At 44.5% G+C, this 22,690-nt stretch overlaps 1 protein-coding gene across 1 annotated transcript in view; it reads right to left on the reverse strand.

Moving 5' to 3' along the window:
- KIF27 (kinesin family member 27) overlaps positions 1–22,690 on the reverse strand; it is a 437,315-nt gene that overhangs the window by 193,264 nt on the left and 221,361 nt on the right. The window contains exon 9 of the mRNA XM_078675808.1: positions 17,966–18,121. Within this exon, the coding sequence (XP_078531934.1) occupies positions 17,966–18,121 (156 nt within the window). The remainder of the gene's footprint in view (positions 1–17,965; positions 18,122–22,690) is intronic.

The following is a 22,690-nucleotide window of genomic DNA, read 5'->3' on the forward strand; positions in this document are numbered from 1 at the left end:
ATTCTGCAACCTTAGTGACTCTGTTCAATCTTCTTAAGGGACGTTCTGCATGTAATAAAGTAACTCCAGCATGGATGTTCAAAACTTCTTCTAGACATATTTCCAAGGAGTGTCTTACAGATAGAATGAATGTATGTCAGGAAAGGTATGTTGACAGACACAACAACAATATTAAGAAACGTGTGCAAAGCTTTCGTGTCGGTGATTGGGTGAGATCCTCACGATTTGGTTTGTCAAAGGATGGTTCTTCCAAATGGTCTCAACCAAAAAGAATTTTGGAAGTAAGAGGAAATTGTGTGTTATTAGATGATAGACGCAAATGGAATCTTAACAATGTTGTCTTGTGCAATGATTTGGAACGTAACATCTGGTTGGACAGGAACAGTGATGTTTCTGTGCAGTCAAATTCTGGCATTGTTCCTTCTAAATCAACTGCAGTATTTTCAGGAAAGGCACAATCTGGAGAGGTTCAGGCTAAGTCTGTCGTCATTCATCCCAAGTCATTTGTATCTGTTGAGAAAACTGTTCCTAATACAAGAAGGTTATCTGGGCGGATTGTAGAGAAACCTGTTAAGCTTAATGACTATATTTTGTATTCATAAATGTACATAGCATGAATTTTGTCATCATTTTTTTATTATAATTTGTTAATTTCTCTTTTTTTTATTTTTATTTTAGGTAGGGAGATGTGTTACATCCATGTATGGTATTAGAGATGTTCCTTTAATTCCTTTAGAATGTTTGTATTTCTATCTGGCTGGAATGTGGGAATTGCTGTGAGCAGTTGGAACGAGCAGTTACATGAGGCAGTATCTCGGGGGTTTTCCTCATGAATAAACTTATCAAAAATCAGCTTATTCCTGTGACTCCACTTTGTAAAAGACACTTACTGCCACGGTCCTCCTGGTGTTGTATGGTTTTTGCTGCTTAAGGAAAGTGGTCAGCTGGCCCGGTGCCATGATTGTTATTGCTATTGTGAATTGGGACAGCTGTCACCTGCCTTAGTGTAATTTCTTTTGGAACTCCCTGCCCCGTCTTTGGACAAGGTGGAAAGCATTGACAAGAGCCATGCAATCAGTGGGCTTACGGCGGGGGATTTGGGGGGGGGGGTCATAGGATCCTCCACCCAACCCCCTGAGACCTTTGGGAAGGATGAGCAGAATTGTATGTTGGGGAAGAAGGTAATACATGCCACAATGATTGTGGGACATGTTTGGAGCTAATTATATATGGAGCAACCCTCCCTGGCACAAGGACAAGGTCTGGAAAATTTAATGAAAGGAGGACTACACATTTTCAATGACCCAAGAAACCTCTGTGCACTTGGGCACAATTGTTTAGGTGTGGTGTCAAGACTACAGAATATGCACTGAATATATGTCTTTATAAATTGCATTTAGAATAAATAGATAAAAGTTCCCTCCTAGTGCATAAATGCATACAACAAGCATAACACTTGTATTAGAACAAATGAAAAACTCAGCCAGTGGCCGCACCCTGGAGCCTTCCCATAATGGTGTTTTTAGAGTCAACTGAAGACTCCACCCTATTTCCCTGGTTAGTTTATTCCAATCCTCACCACTGTTTCTGTCACTGGGCAAGCTTCAGGTGTCAGTTTGCCCCCATATAGTAGGTAACTCTTTGCCCCATTCTTATTCTGTCTTGTCTAAATGCTGGCTCATCTCAGTCCGTGTGCGACCAGCCGTTCACCACGCTCACTTGTGCCACCTTGAAATATTTCCACACATTCGTTAAGGCAATACCCCCATCGTAATTTGACCTATACAGGACTCCCACTGCTGTTCTGGGTTGTTACCCTCCTCAAAGTAGTGTTCGGACCAATGAGTCTACCTTTGTGAAACAGGTCTCTGGTATTTTATGGGGGATATTGTGGAGTACATTGCCGCGCTTCACATTAGGGAGAGTGGCAGTGATTGCCAGCGTCTCACTTGTTGCTCCAGACGTTTAAGCAAGTGTTCCAAGTTTACCCTATAGTGCGAGTTCGGGCATCTAGTTATCCAGATTCCCAGATACTTAAACTGCGACCATTCTTTCTGCAGTGACAGATGGAGTATCTCTCCCCCTGTGAATCTCTCCATCTGGAACAGTAGTGATTTCTCCCAATTTATGGCAAAACCGGACTAATTCCCAAATATGCAGAAGATATATCGTAGCCTATCCAACGATTGGGCAACATTGGTCGGATAAAGCAGGATGTCATCAGCATACAGTGAGATGCGTTCGTCCACTCCCCAACATCCGGGCCAACCCCAAACCTGTGCATCCACACGCACCCATGCTGCCAGTAATTCTGTAGCCAGGGAAAAATCACATCTGCGAAAATGGACACACTTTTTGGGTGCCCCGTTGTACGCTAAATTCATGTGATAAGTTACCATTTACCCGCACACTGGCTACATGTCAGTCATACAACATTCTGACCCACCAGATGTAATTAGGACCAAACCCCATCTTGGCTATCACCCCAAAAAGGTAGGCCCCCTCCACTGAATCAAAAGCTTTGTTTGCATCCAGGGACGCATTCAACCATCCCGCCGGCAAGCCCCAGGCTGCCACCAAATTATTATGCAGCAGCCTAAAATTCAGCCGGGTCGAACGTCCCGCCATAAATCCATTCTGGTCCGGATGCACTAATTCCAACACAACTGTCCTCAGCCTGGCACCCAGCAGTTTGGCCAGGATCTTAATATCCACATTCAGTAGTGAGATTGATCAATACAAGTTAAGTCTGTCCAGGGGTCTGCCTGCTTTATGAATTACAACTATAGTTGCAGCGTGCATGTCATTTGGTAGCTCTCCCTCCTGAACCGCCTTTACATATACAGTGTGTAGAGGGGCCATAGTCCACCTATGAGGCTTCCTGTACATTTCAATCAGGAATCTGTTTGGCCACGGGGCCTCCACTGTGATATGGACATCCACGTCTCTTGCGTGGGTCCCCACATCCTTCTCACGGGGCTATCATTTCTAAATGCTAACACTTCCTATTCAGGGAGTCATAGAAGAGTTCCAAATGTTTGGCAAATTTCTCTGCTATTTCACTCTCACTGTGTTGTCGGAGTCCATCTCTAATTGTCTACGGGCATGGCATAATTATGAACCACAATCAGGGTGTAAGTAACACTAGAGAAGTTCTAGAGCCTGGAACAAAAGGAATTGGAACTAGCATAAGGGGGAGAAATGTCCATGCACTCTAAACCCGGATTGTGGTTCATAATTATGCCACGCCCTCTAGCAAGGTTAGTTCCCAATCTCACCTTCACACCACTCAGGCAAGAATTTTCTTCTCTACACCTCAGCTCTTGCTATCACACCTTGAGCCTAGGCACATTCGTTATTTCCTCATCTTGCGCTCACTTCCTGTTTGAGTGCAGCGTGAATTCATGCATCTTGCCTGACTCTTGTCATTATGACATCTCTGTCCCTTGATGGCTCATCCGCTCAATCGGTCATATATTTTTCTATCTACTTCGAAACCTTTATGTCATCTATCATTGCGTGCCCTGGTCGACTTTTGATTGGGTTTATCTTTTTCTATACAGAACTTTTGTAAAAATAAGTAACCTGGTGCTGAAGATGGCCTGAAATCTGAAGTTGAAACGCCGTCAACATTGCAGCGCAAATTAGGACACCATCCTGATGGTTCTCACAAAAATTTATTGTACTCATTGATGTATTAATCTATGGAAACAGTAAGAGTTCATTGTATATATTATTGTTCTTTTTTTGCGCCGTTTCCCGCTGTATATGTACCCTTCACTTGTCTCTTGTGCCGTTCATCTTTTTCACGAGCACTTGTGCACAGTTTTGTACAGGTTACATGCCATTTAATGTAACAGAGTGCTGTTGTTAAGTTGTCGCATGTCAGTCAGGCAGGATTGGACTATCCAATCATGTCTGTTTTTTTCAGGAAATTCGAGTCCTGCATTGATAATCAGAATAACCGTCAAGTACCAGTCAAGGAATCGGGGAAGGGAAATAGATAGACAGAGAGTTTGTGTGGCATGAGGGTGCATTTTGTTTGTGTTTGTGTTTGCATGTAGCCAACTGCATGTATGAGCTTGTATAGGGTGTGTATCTGTACATTTGTCATCATTAATTACTAATGAGATTTCAACCTGACATTAGTTATCCACCTCGCGGTCCCTGACGTTAGTGTGTGATATATTTGAGCACAAGGCGTTGGTTATTTTCCTGTAACCAGCTAACATAACCGTGTAGCTGATAATGCAGGAACTGTTAACGGAATCTTAAAGAGGCTCCGCCTTGAAGGCTGGGACAGCCCTTTGAAACTTATGGCTGCTTTGTCATAACAAGAAAAAGAAGTAATACAACGGCATCACCTGCTCCATACAACTGTTATTGCAAATGGAGAGCTTACCAAGCAAAAGCAAAAGTAAACAAGCAGGAGAGAATCTGTGGCATAACCTCCACAGCTGCTGATTTTGGACCTGGGGAACCTGGTTCAATTCTCAGTATAGGTAATGCCTTTAAAATAAGAAATAGAATACATGACTATCGATCACAATTGCAGGAATGCCAATGAACTAAAAACAAAATTTCCAGCAGGAGTAGCTGGGAGCTGCGTCATCGGGACGACCAGGAGGAACCATGAACACAGAGGGGGAGTGTCGAAGAGTGATGACAGCATCATCAGCCGTGAAGCGGTAGCACTGGTTAATGGTTCGGCCGGCAACCTTTCAGCATGCGCAAAGTAAAGATAACACGCATGGGAAAAGGCAGGCCAAGAAAAAGTCAAGTGTGTTTTCCAAGTCCCATAAATTAACATGAAGAGTAACAGCACATGTAAAAGCGGCAGTCCTCAAGGGAGGTTACGAACGTAGAAAAGGAGTGACTACTAAGCATACTAATCAATGAAAAGCAAGTATTTAGGAAAGACAGCAAAATGAACCAATGAAAAAGATGGGCGTTTTTTCAAGCCCATATCCTAGATACAGCATGTCTTGAAGAGACAGTGCAAGCGCTACCTAGTCAAGACCTAAACAGATGGACAGGAATGTGACTCTGACAGTAGCATATACTAATTCCAGCATTACACCTATCACATTTTTATTTTACTCAGGGAGGTGCTCTAAGTGCCACAAGTATGCTCAGGCATAAGTTCCATGCTCAGGCATAAGTTCCATGCTCGCTGTGACATAGGAATCAATGTGCACTTCACTGATAAGACCCAAAAAGCCAAAATTGGTTTGCAGGTGCTGCTGTTCTCTGTCAGATATGATGTGGCCTCACATTTCAGGCTGACTATTATTATTGGGGTTTGGCTAAGGCCAATCTGCATGAAGTTGATCACGGTCTTTGGCATTACAGTTAACAAAAAAGGATGGCCCTTAGAATTATCTACAAGAAGCAGTAAGAAGTCTGTTACTGAACAGGCACATGATGCAACTCTCATCTTCTTGCAATAGATTCTTGAAATAACTTGCAAACTGGCAGCAATGCATCTTATCTCTTGGTCCCTGGTGTAAAATGTTGTTACATTTTCATGACTAGCCACCTGTTAGGAAGAGACTTCTACAGAGACCGTAATCAGTTTGTCACTAAGTCTTGCATCCCCAGACTTTATCATCTTCCTCCTCCCTGGTTCCTGTTTCCCCATCTCTGCTCTAATTCCTTATAGAACTTTGATTCTTTCGTTGATATGCGAGTGCAGAACCCTCAAGACTCAACCTCATCAACCTTTCAACTCCTTATCTGAGCAATGGATGTCCTACCACCAGTCCTTCACTGCCATCAACTCTGCATTGCTATTTTCCTCTCCCCTGCATCTTTCGCCACTGAACCTTTTTCCTGGTAAAACCAGGCCTACTTACAGTCTTCCCAAGCCGAGCGAGAGCTAAAATGCTAACACTCCTTACTTAATGTTCATATATTTGTTATATCACAACATTGTCTTAAGTTTTGTTCTGTATTTTGTTTTGCCAAGATTACAGAGTGGTGGTTCTGTGACAATCCAAGGCTGGTGGTGGTGCCATTTTGAATCAGTGTCTCCGGTGTCTTACCTGTAGTACAGTTCCCACTTTTCCAGTAGGAACTGTGCGTTTGATGGGCAACATAAACGTTGGGATTGGTGCCAGACTGATTCTATGCACCGCCCTCAGGATATGTTGTCCTAGAGGCCAGCTAGCTCACAGTGCCACCATAAGCCCCCCTAACCTAGACAGTTACCAACCTCAGAACATGACAACCCTGATCCCTCCTAGGAATCAAAGAAACAAATCTAGCACATCTTCACTCAGGATCTCTTGTGCTCTCAGCGAGATATACAAGACAGACACAAAGGGGCGTTTTCAATATTTATTGAACCATTGTGATTCTTGTGTACAAGTAGATAAAAGTGATTAGAAGTATAAGGACAGTGAAAAGAATGAACAATTCCATCATCATACTAAAACACTGTATATATTCTGGCATATAAATACGGAGTATAGCGTACTCCTACTATGCAATCCCTAACCTAGTTGTCTAGGGTGTGTGTGTTCTCTGCCAAGAATCCCCTATAGGATGATCTAACTCCCCTTTACCTGGAGGTAAAGTATGTAGGTCCCAGTCTTGGTCACAGGTTGTGCTATGTGCCCTAGCTAGGCCCATGTAGTAACACGGCCGTTTTCTTACATTGTCCTCTTTTCTGCACAATAACATTATTTGCTGTGACATTTGAACATATTCCTGTGCGAGACAATGTTGGATTTGTTTCTCGGAAACCACTTTTGTTTACTCTGAAACCACTTTTGTTTACACATCTGGCTTTGTGCAACATTATTACAATGCCTCGAACACAGAGTACAAGGCCTTTACGCACGATGTATAAATGTCGTTCTATCTTCATCCACGGGGCGAAAGGGCTATCTACATATCCACAACAATGCTAATCTGCATATATATTGCAAGGATGTTTTTTATTTTAAATAAGGAAGCATTTCCGGGGGTTGGCAGAGGAGGCACTTCAGCTGACACCGAAGGTCCCTGCATGCTAAGACTTCACCAAGCAGCGGTCTGACATCTCCATGAGGAGTGTCCAGTTTGTGACCACATTCTCTCCCACCAGTTAATGGGGTTGGATCATCCCTTGGGGGAATTCTTGGCTATACACCTACACATACCCTAGACATACACAGTGTATGGATTGCATAGTAGGAGTACGCCTGATTCATGCATTGTATATATACACTGTCTTATTATCATGGTGGAACTGTATCTACTATATACTTAGGCTTTCATGTTTTCAGTTTCTATTTTTGGTCAATTCTGGTGTTTTTTTTCAATGTTTTCAAATGATTTCAGTACCTTAAATCTTGTTTGCACCAGGTCCTTTTTGCCTCACCTGTTACTATCTGCTCCTGCCCAGGGAAGAACTGCGTCTGGGGTCCTGCCTGCCCGCCTCCCGCCGCCTTACTCCTTGCACCATCGTGGAGTCGGGCCGCCGAGCGGAGTGTGGGCGGGGCATAAAAACTACAATCCCCAGCAGCCCTAGCGGCACCCAGTGACAGCTTTTCGCGCCAGGAGGCGCTTAAAATCACCGTCACCCCGGTCGAGTGGGGGAATCTTGTTTGCACCAGGTCCTTTTTGCCTCACCTGTTACTATCTGCTCCTGCCCAGGGAAGAACTGCGTCTGGGGCCCTGCCTGCCCACCTCCCGCCGCCTTACTCCTTGCACCATCGTGGAGTCGGGCCGCCGAGCGGAGTGTGGGCGGGGCATAAAAACTACAATCCCCAGCAGCCCTAGCGGCACCCAGTGACAGCTTTTCGTGCCAGGAGGCGCTTAAAATCACCGTCACCCCGGTCGAATGGGGAATCTTGTTTGCACCAGGTCCTTTTTGCCTCACCTGTTACTATCTGCTCCTGCCCAGGGAAGAACTGCGTCTGGGGTCCTGCCTGCCCGCCTCCCGCCGCCTTACTCCTTGCACCATCGTGGAGTCGGGCCGCCGAGCGGAGTGTGGGCGGGGCATAAAAACTACAATCCCCAGCAGCCTTAGCGGCACCCAGTGACAGCTTTTCGCGCCAGGAGGCGCTTAAAATCACCGTCACCCCCGTCTCGCGGGACGCCGGGCGAAGCCCGGGCCAAGGGCGGGCCCGTTTAAGCCAGTTAAAGACCGGGTAAGACTGGACTGGGCCACCTTATTAACATTTGCATTGCGCTATCTATCTTCATTGATTTAATACCATTCTACATCTGTTGTTACATTGTACCCCTCTGACTGTTCTGCAAACCTGACCATGTCACCTAGAGGCACCAGAGGCAAAAAAGCACAAAGTGCTGCTCAGGTAACCGGCCCAATTGATCAATTTATTTCCAAGGCAAATGAGGCAATTGACCAGGGCATAATCCTGCTGGAACTGAGGGTTTCGCAGGATTTGGCTATGGCCAAATGCTCCTCGTTGGGCTTGCTTGCTGCCACTAAAACTCCCTTGCGCCTTCTAGAACCTGGCGCACTACTGGAAGAGCATGCCGACTCACACACTGTTCCATGTACTGTTGACTTGTCTGTATCCTTAGAGCTATCAGGCACTCAGGCATCTTTATCACTGGAGAAAACCCCGGCTCTTTTCGTAAGCCCGTGCAGGGAGGACTCCACCACAGCACTAAATAGGGGATTAAGGGAGGGAGCGATACCCAAGAAAAAGAGAAACCAAAATAAAAAATCCCGCAAACCGACCTACTCCAAGAAACAATCTAACCACCAAGCTTCACCTACTACTCAGCCTCCAAGTCAAGCTATTTCCTTACAGCAAGAGCTAAATCCCACACCCGTAGAAACAATTAACCTTTCCACAAATACTGCTAACCTCAGTGTTAGCAGTAATGGGGGAAGAGGGTGTGAAACCTGTGGTTCTAACAACCAACTATTGACTAGATATGGGGAACTAATTAAATCTTACGTGCAACCTATTGAACAGACTCTGTTAAAGATCGAAAAACAGATAGCAGCATTGACCACAGCTTTAAAATCCCAAAAGGGTACAGTTCCCGGCCAAACTGTGGTGCAAAAATCTAACCCCAAAACCATTAAGGAAGGGCCGGTAGCACCAAAACCGGACACCACAGTGTCAGCTCTACCACATAAACCCCCACCTACAGTGGCGAAGAAGGGTCCTGCTGTAACAAAAGTTCCAGCTCCTCCACCTATACAGGTGCCTGTCCAAGCTAAGCCACTAGGGCTTCAAAATACTATCCCTAGGACTAGTAGGAGGGGTGGCTATCCTGTCCACTTACCCCCAGAAGCTAGTCCGTATGTGGTGATCATGACCGGAGTTCCCGAGCTGAGTACAAATTCGGAAGAACCAGGTTGGTCTTTAAGAAACAAAGTATTACACTGGCTATCTACTAATAGACCTCTCCCACCGTATTCAGACAATAGAGTCACAATGGTCCGCAGGGTCCCCTGGATAGGTAAAGAGCCAAAAAGAATCCAGGGAGATTGCGTTATTGTTAATTTTGAGGACCCACTCACAGTCGAGCATATTTGCTCCTGGGGTACGCAAATAACAAATGATGGGATAGATACTAAAAGACTCTCTTATTTCTACCCGCCAACACCCCGATATAACGAAGGTCCGGAATGGAACTGGTTTCAAGTTGGAAACTGGGACAGAAGACGAGATTGGGTTGACTGGCCAAGACATGGAGGTAGAGACGCTGACCCAACTTTTGGATGGAGAGGTGTTCCACTAGCAAATAGATATGACTGCCTGGAAATGGTGGATTGACCACCAACCTGCAATAACCAGGATAGCACAGGTCCCTCCCTCCACGAGTCTAAATTTTTGCAACTAGCTCATCGCTCCTCGAACCTCCATCCCACCAATGGCATTTTAGTTATAATGGCAGAATCCACTTCAACATCACCACCTCCTCCTGCAGAAATGGCCTACGAACCACTAGTGCCCTCTGAAGTAATAACATCGATTAAGCACCCTGGCGATACCAGGCAAGCAGTTTCTTTAAGGTCATCAGACTTAGATCTAGTGCAAGATAACCCTACCAAGTGTGACGATCATTCTGTACCATATTCCACTGTCTTAACAACACACACTTCCCCACGCCCAGGAATTTTACCTTCTGACGTTCCGTCAAATATAAGTAACGCAGCTACCTCTAACCGGACGCTTTCTGTTTTATTTTGGAACGTAGCGGGTCCCCGCTCCAAGATAGACCACAAACCATGGTTGGACATAGTGAACGCACACCAAATAGTATGCTTACAGGAAACCTGGGCCACCGAGACCATACACATTCTGGGCTATATAACATACCATGTTCCAGCTAGTACTACAACTCATGGTAGAGCAAAGGGAGGCCTAGTAGCATATTTCTCTAATAACTTACCTTCAACGAACGTAACAGTCCTTCTTACCAGCGTGAGTTTTCAAATTATAATGGTCTCATTTAATAAATGTATGTTACACTTTTTTATTAATTTATATAACAACCTCCTGCCTGCTGATTGTGTCAAGACTTTATTCGAAATTACTTCTTTTATAAAAGAACAACGAAACAAGTACCCCTCTCTTATCTGTTATGTGATTTGGAGGGGTGATTTCAATGTTCCTTTGTGTAACAATTACAAGAAAGGTATTTGTGGTCTTCAAGATGAAAACGACTGCCCTTTGACCCATTTCACACATTCGTATATAGGTAATACTCTGAATGACTGTCTTTTCTCCTTGGAATTGGAATGTGCAAATGACCTCGAGGACCCACCCGCTGAATTTAAGCCTACATTTCACGGTAGGGGTCTGTCAAGTCTCATTGACTATATTCTATGCTCCCAAATATTGAAGGGTCAATTGCAATTATTTAAAACAGGTTCCAACATATCCAGCGACCACTTCCCAAATAGTATTATCCTGTCAATTAACACTGCTCTACCTCACCCCACCAGGATCAGCTTATTAAACCAACAATCTTTGACCATGGACAAAGTAAACGGTTTCTCCGTAAAATGGTCCAAAGTTGATCCTGAAGTAATTACTGGCAAAGTTATATCTAAAACCCTTCCTTGGTAGAATAACTGTCTGGTAGAGGATTCCACACCCCAGCTGATTTTATCCAGTTTTCTGGAGATCTTAAAAGTCATACGGGCAGAATTACTCTGTCACCATAAACCCCGAGAACAGGAATCCATAGGATGGTTTAACTCTACCTGCCGTAAAGTGCTAACCGCCCTAAAAAAGCCCTTCATAGTCAAGACAGAGACACAGTCGAGATAGCCAAACTCAGAAAGGCTTACAAATTGGCACAACACATCCGCAAAAAGGAAATAAAGAAAAATCTTTGGGCCCAATTACATGAGAGTTGTCTAAGTAAAGACAGCTCCCTGTTTTGGCGCACAGTTAAATCACCCTTTTTGGTAGATGCCACAGCTTCCCAACACTTAGATGTGGCTGTGTCGGCTGACGAGTGGGTGGCTCACTTTTCAAGGATATTTGGCGGTTCCTCCGTCGATGCTATAACTGTGGCTCAGACGGAAAAGGATCGTATTAAGGATCATATATACCCAATTGACCTCTATTTCGACCTAAACGAGGTCATTAAAGCACTATCATCCTCTAAAACTGGTAAGGCCCCCGGTCCCGACGGAGTCCCACTCGATATCTTTGTAAGTAACATAGAACTTTGGTCACCCCTCGTCACCCAGGTAATGGCAGCAGTTTCAAATATAGGTCTAATAGACTCCTGGTCTTCTTCTATTCTGCTCCCTATCTTTAAAAAGGGCGAACGTAACAACCCAGCCTGTTACAGGCCCATCTCTCTCCTGGACTCCCTGGGGAAAGTCGCGGGCCGACTGATCTTGGATCGCCTCCAGGACTGGGCGTCGGGGAATAACATTCTAACTGATCTCCAGTATGGATTCCAGGAGGGACCTGGCACTCTCGAACAGGTATTGAACCTAACCCTCCTAATAGGCAAGTACGCAGGGGCAAAAGGAGGTAATCTGTACTTAGTTTATGTCGATCTCAGCGCAGCATTTGACTGCGTGATACACTCCAGGTTGTGGTCCATTCTTAGTGAACTGGGGGTAGACCCCCCTCTTATAAAATTCCTCCGCGAGCTCTACTCCGATGCTACTGCGTGCGTGAGATATGGGATCGGCGGCGAACTATCCCCTTCATTCCCAGTAAACAAAGGAGTTAGACAGGGCTGTGTCCTGGCCCCTTTCTTATTTAATCTATATACCAACGGGATGGAACTGGCCATGTTAGCAAGGAGCCAGGACCTTCCATCTATTAATCATCGCCCTATCACCGCTCTACTATATGCGGATGACTCAGTCATCTTAGCAAGAACATTAATTCAGCTACAAAGACAATTAGACAAATATTGTCAGTTCATGCTTTCCTTGGGGTTGAAAGTAAATAAAAGCAAAACCTTTGTTATGCATATCGGCCCCAAGGCGAAGAATCCTAAACCTGTTTTTATAGATCAAGTTAGATTGGAACGTGCCAGGGAATATCCTTATCTAGGTATCCTACTGGATGACCAATTATCCTGGAAACAAGCAGTGGCAAGTAAAAAGCTACTCTATCAGAGAGCAACTTCAGCTCTGGTTTCCTTTTCGAGAAAATTGGGCAAACCAGCCCCAGCCGAGTTGCTCAAAATATATCACGCCAAATGCCATAGCGTAGCAACTTACGGCGCAGGTGTCTGGGGCTACGCTCCCGTAGATGATTTGCAAAAGGTCCAAAACGGGTTCTTTAAATACATTTTGGCACTTCCTCAAAGCGCCCCCATATACGGTTGCGTTATCGAGCTGGGCATCGATTACCTAACAGATAACATCAGATGTCAGCCGATTCTCTTATGGCACCGTATTTGGAATAAACCGCAATGCCATTTAACCCGCTCATTAATAACTGACTGCTTATCTTTGGCAAGCCGGAGCAAAATTCCTTGGTTATTATATGTCTCCAATTTTTTCAAGGATTTGAACCGCACATCTTACTTCTCTGAGCCTAGTTCAACATCAGACATAACCAGGAATGCCCTGAAAAATCTCTGTTTAAATCATCTCAGAGACTTGCGTCTTTCTCAAGAAGTAACTAAGCCAACAAATGTGCAGATCCTAATGGTTCAGACCTCCCCTGGTATCCAGCCATATTTAACTTGTTTCTTATCTAATTACGAAAAAATTTTAACCAGGTTCCGATTTAATTCTTTCTTTTGCCTTGTTACTTTCCCCATCGAGTTAAACTGGTCACATGATCTGATTAAATGTCCTTGTGATGGAATATCATCTCAGTCCACAATTCATGTAACTTTGTTCTGCCGATAATACGAGCAACCCCGCAAGCGCTGGATTATCCCCCTTTTTCGTGCAATGGGTTTGAGAACCTGCCGGCCAGCCTACCTGGCCCTGCAGTCACTAGATTCACAAAATGCCGCTAAATGTGTAGCTTGCTTCTTAAATTCATGTTTAAAAATCCGCTGTAAAGTTTGAGCTACTGTTTTCATGATTCCATGCCTTCTTGTATACAATTCGCAATAATTGTTTTTTACCTAAAAGTTTTTAATGTTAATCAGTTTTTTACTTGTATCATAATACTGCGTTTTAACTATGTACCGTAATTTTATGATGTACTTTTTATGATTCTGCTAAGTGCCAATCGAATAAAAGTTTTGATACGATACAGTACCTTAAAAAAACAGTTGTTATCAGTGGTTTCACATTTTCCCGCCACTAAAAACAACAGAAAAGGTGTTTTTCCGGTATTTATGGAATATTTTGCTTTTATTATTGCTTGCTTTTTGCACTGATAGCACATGGTATATAGACAATGTCCATATAGTGTATATGAGGTCCAAATAGATTTTTGCAAATTAAACTTACTGTGGTACACCATACAATACTTCTTCAGTGAGTCTTTGGTCATGTGCGCTTGCTCTTTCTTTCCCATATAAACTTCTGTGAAAAGGCCCTCTCAACATTGGCACTTGGGACGGCAACACCAAAACTGCCAGTACACAATTTGTTAACTCTGGCCACTGACATTTTTTTCCATGACAATACTGGTGCAATTCTCAGGGGAGGTACTGCAACATTTAAGTTGAGCTGGGCGCTTATGCCCTCAGAATTATTGAGGCGGTCAAAAATTAAGCAGCACTTTTGAAACTACGGAGGAAATTCCCCTTTACTGAAGGGATCTAGAACTTGTACAGAGTACCACAGTGAGGTTTCATTGACTTCAAATGCCATTGGTGGTGAAGGGACATTTTTATGCATCATTGCAAGCCATTTCTCATACAATGTACAATAAACATTCCTGAATTGCCCTTCAACATTGCTTTGCTTACCAAGTGGCACGCAGTCTAACATGTAACATGTTGCTGTGGCAAAGTCTCTAAAGGTGTTGCCCAGCCTTCTCTCAAGGAGATGAGAGTAGGTTTCACATCTACACCAATTATGCTGAACACTTGGCAGACAAGGGTTTTTCACACTTAATTGTTTTTTAATATATCCACTACAGCAGTTCTGTATTCCTGCAAAAATCTAAGAATGCAGTAGAGTGTACTTTTTTCACATCACTATCAATATGCAACCAAATATCCTCACATTTCTTGCCTTTGGCATCATCCCTCAGCAAAAATTCTGTAATTGGTTGCCACATGGATAATATAGCATTCTCAGCCCCTTGGACTGAATATCATCAGCTAAGAGACACAGTTAAGATGACTCTTTCTTTGATGCCACACAAAGCACGAAATGAAAAATATTTGTGTTTTAGTTCCTGTGCTTAAGAAAAAGGTGCACCAGAATGGACTAAAAAGTCAATAGCATCGCTAATTACTCTGAAGATTGTAAAGATGTGTTCAGCATACTATCTAACAAGTGGCAAGGATCACTTACAGGGAATCACTTCAGCTCAGGTATCAATTTTGACAGGTCATTACACAACTTTTTCATATACGTAGCCGAATCACTGCAAATACAAACAATATCACTCCAATCTTTGTTGAACTTGGAAGAACCTTTTTTTCAAAGCATTCCAAGTAACACTGCATTCCATGTTTTCCAAAAGTTTGGTGTCATGTTTTCACCACTATCCTAGATGCTTGGTGATAGCGCTCTTTTTACATATACTTGTCACTATACCTTGCATTGAATGTTTTATATCCTGAGGCGTTGGCAATTCACCTACTATCAATACAGACCCACTAGAAACTGGGGGCTGGTGCATTAAGGGTTTTTACCCATTCTCTGTGGGTAAATGTGATGCACATATTAGGATGGATTCTTATGAAACCAGTCTTTTTACCTATCAGTGAAAGAATCAAACGCAGCCGAAATATATAAAATATGATTTTGATATTTCCTGATTCTCTGCAGTTTATAAAATAATTAAACAAGACCTAAAACATGCTTCTAAACCCTGTATCTTTAGACCAAAGACCACAAAACTGAAAAAAGAAAAAGGAAGAAGAAACAATATTTTAGTGGCATCCCTAAACTTCAAAACTCAAGCAGAATAATGTTATCCCAGTCTTTCTTACTGCTAGCTTGTATAACAAAGTTACATTGTATTGGCCCCTTCAGGAAGAAACAAAATGACTCTTTCGCTCTCTTTTTATTTTCTTTGAATGGCATTTAGTTTGTGGTTGTGCAGGTGTTATTTCAGTGTTTATATGTTTTCACTAGTGAGGACTATTTCTTTTTCAGTGGGGTTTTATCAGTTATTATAGGTTTAAACATAAAACCCCACAGCCTATATATACTCTTTTGCTGCTTGTAATCACTTTCATTTGCTTTTGTCTACTGATTATCGCAGCATATGCATTCTATACGAGAATAACATTGGTTCAATAAATATATTGAAAGCGTCCCACTGTGTATTCTCTGTATATTGCTATGAGAGCAGGAGAGCATGAGTGACTGAGCAAAACGTTTCTGATCTGTTATCACGATTCCTGGGGGGTCAGGGTTGTCATCTTCAGTGGCTGCTAGAAACCATTTGCTCCCTGTTAGGGTTAGTGGGGCTTATGGTGGCACTGTGAGCTAGCTGGTCTCCTGGCCAACACACACTGCGGGGGTGCCGGGAATCAGTCTAGGCACCTCACCCAAAGTTTATGTTGTCCACAAACATACAGATCCTATGGATTAGTGGGAATTACGCGACAGTTGGACATCTCGCCTTGCTGAAGGATCAACAGGAACCAGCTACGCTGAAACACCAACACAGCAATGACTTCGCAAGTGACAGCAAAGTGCTCCTCTCTCAAGCACGGAAGTGCATGTGTATTTATAACAATGGCATCCATGTTTCCGTGTGATGCCTCAGCTGTTCTGACATTGTTTATTGTCTCTGAGAAGGCAAAGTTGCATTATGAACGAAATAACACCATTTACACAATGTGTGTTGGGCCTTGTACGAAATGTTCACAGTGTCATGATAGTGTTCTTGCAAAGTGGTTTTGTAAGCAAAGTAGTTTCGGAGAAACTAACACAGCAATGTCACACAAACAAATGTGTCAAATGTCATTGTGTGAAAGAGAAGGCAACTTAAGAAACGTGTGCATGTTAAAATGGCAGTGTTTCTTACTGGGCCTAACTGAGCCACGTGACAACCCTTTCTTCCATTTTTTCTGTGTTCCTAATTGAGTTATTATTATTCAGTACATTGACCGAAACTGGTGGACAATTAGGACTGTGTACTGTATCCCTTGGGGCTCTAATCCACTCTTTGAATCCTGGTGGGAAGCTTCTTCCATGCAGTTACATTTATCTAAAGGTGTTGTTAGCACAATTTTATTCACCGCACCATCAAGTAAAGTGTTATGATGATTACTTGTATCCTTCAAATGCAACAATGTTACGTAGCCCCGTTCTTCTTTCATAATACCATACTTAATATATAGGTGTTTGGATTCTGAAAAGTTTACACCCCAATTACTTATATCAGATTATACCTCTGACTTGCTGAACCATCATTGGTCCTATGAAAGGCACAATTTCTGGCACTGACTGAGTGAAGTGGAGAGCAATAATAATCTCACAGATAAAGTTTCACTCAGACTCATCAACCCCTGAAAACCGGAAGTGCATATATGCTAGGATGATTCCACTAAGATACCACCAGGCCCAAGAATGTAGTACCAAGATAAAAAGCTCCTGTCCTCTGTTCTGAGAAACAGGTTTCTATTTTATATCAGATGTACGTTGGTGTTCCATTCTAAATAGACCATTCCAAGGAAAGTGCTTTATTTGCCGTTATTTTTAATAACCCGAAATGTGGTAATGCACTGGTTCCGTCTCTTCAATGATAAACACTCAAAGTCATAGCAGCGGCCCCACCTATTCTGTTTCTGGGTCACCGCACCAGGTATTTGTGTATAACCCATGTCTGTTGATTCTCTCTTCACGGATCTAGTGTTCCTTCTATTTCCCTAGGCTGCAATGACTTCGAGTATTTATCATTGAAAAGAAGGTCAGCCCCTACAAGAAAAAAAGTCAAGTGCAAGTATATGGCGGGATGCCAAGTGCAAATCCGTTGCTGAGAGTCAGGTAGGGCTGAGTCGAGGGCAGCTACTAAACCCCTGACTGTGTACAGAAGATGGTATCAGGCGGGGGCCCAGAGAGCGTTGCAGCCTGCCCTTACCTCTTTGTTGGCCAGGCTACCCCAGTGCGTCGGTGAATTGCTTGACCGATGGCAGAGAACTCGCTTTTTCAAAATGGTTTGTTGGATAGTTGTGAAGGGAGAATTTTCATGGCAGTTGATTAGTGCAATACTTGACTCACGGTGTAAGGTATTGTGCACTTTTAGACACTTCGCATTGCAACAGAAGAAGCAACTCGTACTCGGCTTCGTACTGAGGTAACTAAACATTGCACTCCAAATAATCATTAACTCCCCTTCCATGCTCTATTGAATGGAGTCTGATATAAAACAGATACAACACACACACACACAGCACAGTTTGATCAAATTACCTGTCTTGATGAGTTCGTTAATGAGTTCCTCCTTCATTTTGATGCTGATTGCCAGTTCTCTCACTTTTTGTTTGGCTCCTGCCAGCCGCAGCTCAGAGTTCTTTAATTTCTTCATATTTAGCAGCTGACTCTCTCTCAGATTTTCTATTTCGGCGTCTTCAATCAGAAACAGAAGAAGTTTTATGAATGGTGCAGCCAAACTATAACATTTTGACAGAATAGTGTTAGTGTAATGATAAGTGACTGAGTTATCTTGTACAGATAAAACTTTGTGTGACTACTTAAAATCTTTACAAAACGTGTTTGCGTTAAAACCAAAATACATCGATTTTTGTATTTATTGATACGACGGTGTGAACATTTAAAGCCAGTGGTAAACTACTACCACAGACAATCGGTCACGGAGGTGCTACAACTTTTGACAGTAGCACACACTCTTTATTAACCGAGTTGGGGGGGGGGAGGTTTAAGGGAAAGTCCAGTGGGGGTGGGGGTCGTCAGTGTTAGAAACCCACAAAGCCAGAACGTTGTGGATATTTACAATGATTTCCAAAGTCTTTCCCATTCTAACTTTTGACATAAAATCGGTTGTGAAAAAGTGACAGCAAATACGAAATGACATTGGCAAATGCACCAAATACTCCATAATTTTAGGGATGCAGTTCTAAGAAATCCAGTGTGACAATGTGATACTATTACCCGGCTCAGTGCAGCTCTTTTCTTTCCGTCGCAGAAAGATGAAGGGCAGAGCCAGCCCTGCCCTTATTTGAACTGCTCACCTCCAGCTGTAAACACAGTGTCAGCAACAACTGTTCAACTCACTAATCTAGCTAAGTGACTGAATTAATATAAAGCTGCTGTATGAAAAGTCAATCGGACATTAAGGTCCCACGTTACCAAAATCATACATTTGCTTCTGAATATTGTCATCTACCTTTGAAGTAAATTTACAATCTTTGTGGAATTCTCAAAAAAACCTACAACAGTACTGCAGCTAAGTTCCCCCAGTCGCAGCTTTCCAGAAGTACTCAAAGCGGTAAGCATTGAAACATCCGTACATGTAATACTTTATTTACAAAGTGATTAAAGACCATTACAATATCTAAATGTACTTAAAAATACGATAAACCCCGTAACCCTGGCCCTCAAAAATAAATAGAAATTAGAATAAAAAAAGAGTTGGTCGGGGGGATTGAGGTAAGCTAAAAATACAATATATGGTCTAACAGTGGGTACTCCCTTGTTACATTGTCTACACACTTCACAGACCTAGCTGCCACTTGCTAATGCCTACCCCTCATACACTGTAAAACTGGCTTCAACACAAGGCCACAACAGCAATCCATATTTATTAAACGCTGGCGGTAGAACTCAAATCTCGCGCTCCTCCATAAATGCCGGGCAAACATGGCAAATATTTATGCATGCGTAAATGCTCAGCAGAAGTGTGCTTCATACTTTTTTTGCCTTTCTCTGTGTGGAACACCACCTTCCTATCTCCTCTCTGGTTATGGATTTACTTCTCCCCTATTCCAACCTGGATATAGATTTACTTCTGCCTCCTATCATATCCAGGTGTGAAAGGGCATGAACACAACTGCAAGGAACTCTTCAACATCGTGAAAGAGCTTTCCAACCCCAGCGCAGGAAACAACGACATCACCCCATCGCAAGACCTCTGCAACTCCCTCGCTTCATACTTCCACAACAAGATCGCGGACATACACAACAGCTTCAACAACCAACCAACGCACACCAGGACCGAACAACCACCCCCCACCACCACCCTCCACGCCTGGACCCCGATCAGCCCCGAAGACACCATCCGCACGATGAACTCCATCCACTCCGGATCACCGACCGACCCCTGCCCTCACCACGTCTTCAACAAGGCCGACGCTGTCATCGCACCCCACCTGCGAGACATCATCAACACATCCTTCGACACCACCATCTTCCCGGAGAGCTGGAAGCACGCCGAACTCAGCGCTCTACTCAAGAAACCAACAGCGGACCCCACCGACCTCAAGAATTACCGCCCCATCTCGCTCCTCCCGTTTCCAGCCAAAGTCATCGAGAAGACCGTCAACAAGCAGATGGCCGCCTTCCTCGAGACGAACGGATCCCTCGACCCCTCACAGTCCGGCTTCCGAGCCAATCACAGCACCGAGACCGCCCTCATCGCCGCCACCGATGACATCCGAACCCTGATGAACAATGGAGAAACAGCGGCCCTCATCCTCCTAGACCTCTCCGCGGCTTTCGACACGGTCTGCCACCGCACCCTAGTGCAGCGTCTCAACAACGCCGGAATCCAGGGGAAGGCACTGGAATGGATCATCTCCTTCCTCGACGGAAGAACACAGAGAGTCCGCCTACCACCGTACAAGTCAGAGGCCTCCGAAGTCATCTGCGGCGTCCCCCAAGGATCATCTCTGAGCCCCACCCTCTTCAACGTCTACATGAGCCCCCTCGCGGCCATCGTACGCAAACACAACCTCAGCATAATCTCCTACGCCGACGATACCCAGCTGATCCTCTCCCTGACGAACGACCCCGCCGCCGCCAGAGCCAACCTGCATGAAGGGATGAAAGAGGTAGCCGAGTGGATGACGACCAGCCGCCTGAAACTGAACTCAGACAAGACGGAGGTCCTCATCCTGGGCTCCTCACCCTCCGCCTGGGACGACTCCTGGTGGCCCCCCGCCCTGGGCACCGCACCCAAACCGACAGACCATGCACGCAACCTGGGCTTCATCCTGGACTCCTCCCTCTCCATGACCAGGCAAGTCAACAACGTCTCCTCGGCGTGCTTCAACATCCTACGCATGCTACGGAAGATCTTCTGGTGGATCCCCACCGAGACCAGGAAGACCGTCACCCAGGCCCTCGTCACCAGCCGACTGGACTACGGCAACGCCCTCTACGCCGGGACCACCGCCAAGCTCCAGAAGAGACTCCAGCGGATCCAGAACGCCTCAGCCAGACTCATCCTCGACATCCCACGAACCAGCCACATCTCCGGGCATCTGAGAGACCTTCACTGGCTCCCCGTCAACAAAAGAATCACCTTCCGCCTCCTCACCCACGCACACAAAGCCCTACACGACCAAGGCCCGAGCTACCTCAACAGCCGAGTCAACTTCTACGCTCCCAAACGCCACCTCCGATCAGCCAACCACGCCCTCGCCGCCGTCCCCCGCATCCGAAGAGCGACTACAGGAGGAAGGTCCTTCTCCTACCTGGCCGCCAAGACCTGGAACTCCCTCCCGACCGACCTGCGCCTGACCCAAGACCACCTCTCCTTCAGGAAGAAGCTGAAGACCTGGCTGTTCGAGCAGTAGCGGCACCCCCCCCCACCCCCCCAGCGCCTTGAGACCCTACGGGTAGGTAGCGCGCTCTATAAGTGCCAATGATTGATGATTGATTGATTGAACATGTTTGTCAATAATCTCAAACCCAAACCTTGTGGGGACTCACCCGTGAACCTGGCATCCCCGCACTGAAAAGCCTCCATGCATAGGAACAGTTTTACACCTGCAGAAAATACAGCAAAGGCCCTCATTCCGAGCGGTGCAAAGTGATCATTGTGCAGCCCCCTGCGACCCCGCCCTCCTGTTCCTGTTGGTGTTTGTCCCATGGAAAGCCTGGGTGAAGTGTGCGTCGGAATAAACATTGTCTTTTCTCCGCCAGGCACCTCATCTTGCTGATTGTAGCATCCTCAAAGGAGATAAGGGGTGGTCACAGGTGATTCACAACATCCAGGGCAAACAAGCATTGTCCATGCCAACTCGTCTCGCTTTTAGGACCTTATTCGTGTTTAGCCATGCTTCATATTATCCTGATTGCTGTGCCGCCAGATGTTGAATAAGCTATATACTGGGCCATGGAGTCTGATTCAGGAATATATGCTTGCCTCGGCTGTGCGCTTGTACTTTTTTGAGGCGAGTGCAAGTGACTTCTATATTTTTAAGTTTATAAACATACTATTTAGTGCTGTGTAAACACAACATATTGGTCGTGTAATGTTAGCATCATTGCTTTTAATATTAATGCATAGGAACTCATAATACTCTTGCGAGGGCAGTATCTTTCATATATTTCGCCAGGAATTGTTTACTGGAGTTTTCACTTACGGTTTTTAGTGTCACGTGTTTATGATTAAATATTAATCAAGATACCGGAAACTGCCATATTAAAACCCGCTATAGTAGAAAACTAAGCGGAACTGAAAAATTGCAACTCCTCAACAACATTAAATAGAATAAAGCACTATAATATTCTCCATGTTACTGTTGAAAAGAGGTTTAAAAAAACAAACTGAAGGGACAAAATGAGCTGAAGTCAGAATCCAAAGGACAAAGACTTTTGTCAAAAATCCCAGCGGTGCTCATGACCTTTCATGACAAGCACTAATTACAGCCAGATCTGCCCATTACGGATGAAAACAGCACATTAACCTTCATTCCCGCTCTGATGGAGAGCAAGATGTCGAACCCTCAGCAGTCCACAATCAAAGTGCTAGCATGCAACCGCAAACCCGCCAAGGACATGCTGGACAAAGAATCATCCCTGAAAGTGCCGCTCTCTGTTGAACTGAAGAGCACGGCAGCCAGGATGCATTAAGGACCACTACCTTCCCTTATTGTGCTGTTGCCCTGCTTTTGAGGGTAACTATGCTGATGCACATCACTTTAGCGCTGCCTGGAATGCACAATCCTGGCC

This window comes from Lissotriton helveticus, chromosome 2_1, assembly GCF_964261635.1.
Source record: "Lissotriton helveticus chromosome 2_1, aLisHel1.1, whole genome shotgun sequence".
NCBI classification, from domain to species: Eukaryota; Metazoa; Chordata; class Amphibia; order Caudata; family Salamandridae; genus Lissotriton; species Lissotriton helveticus.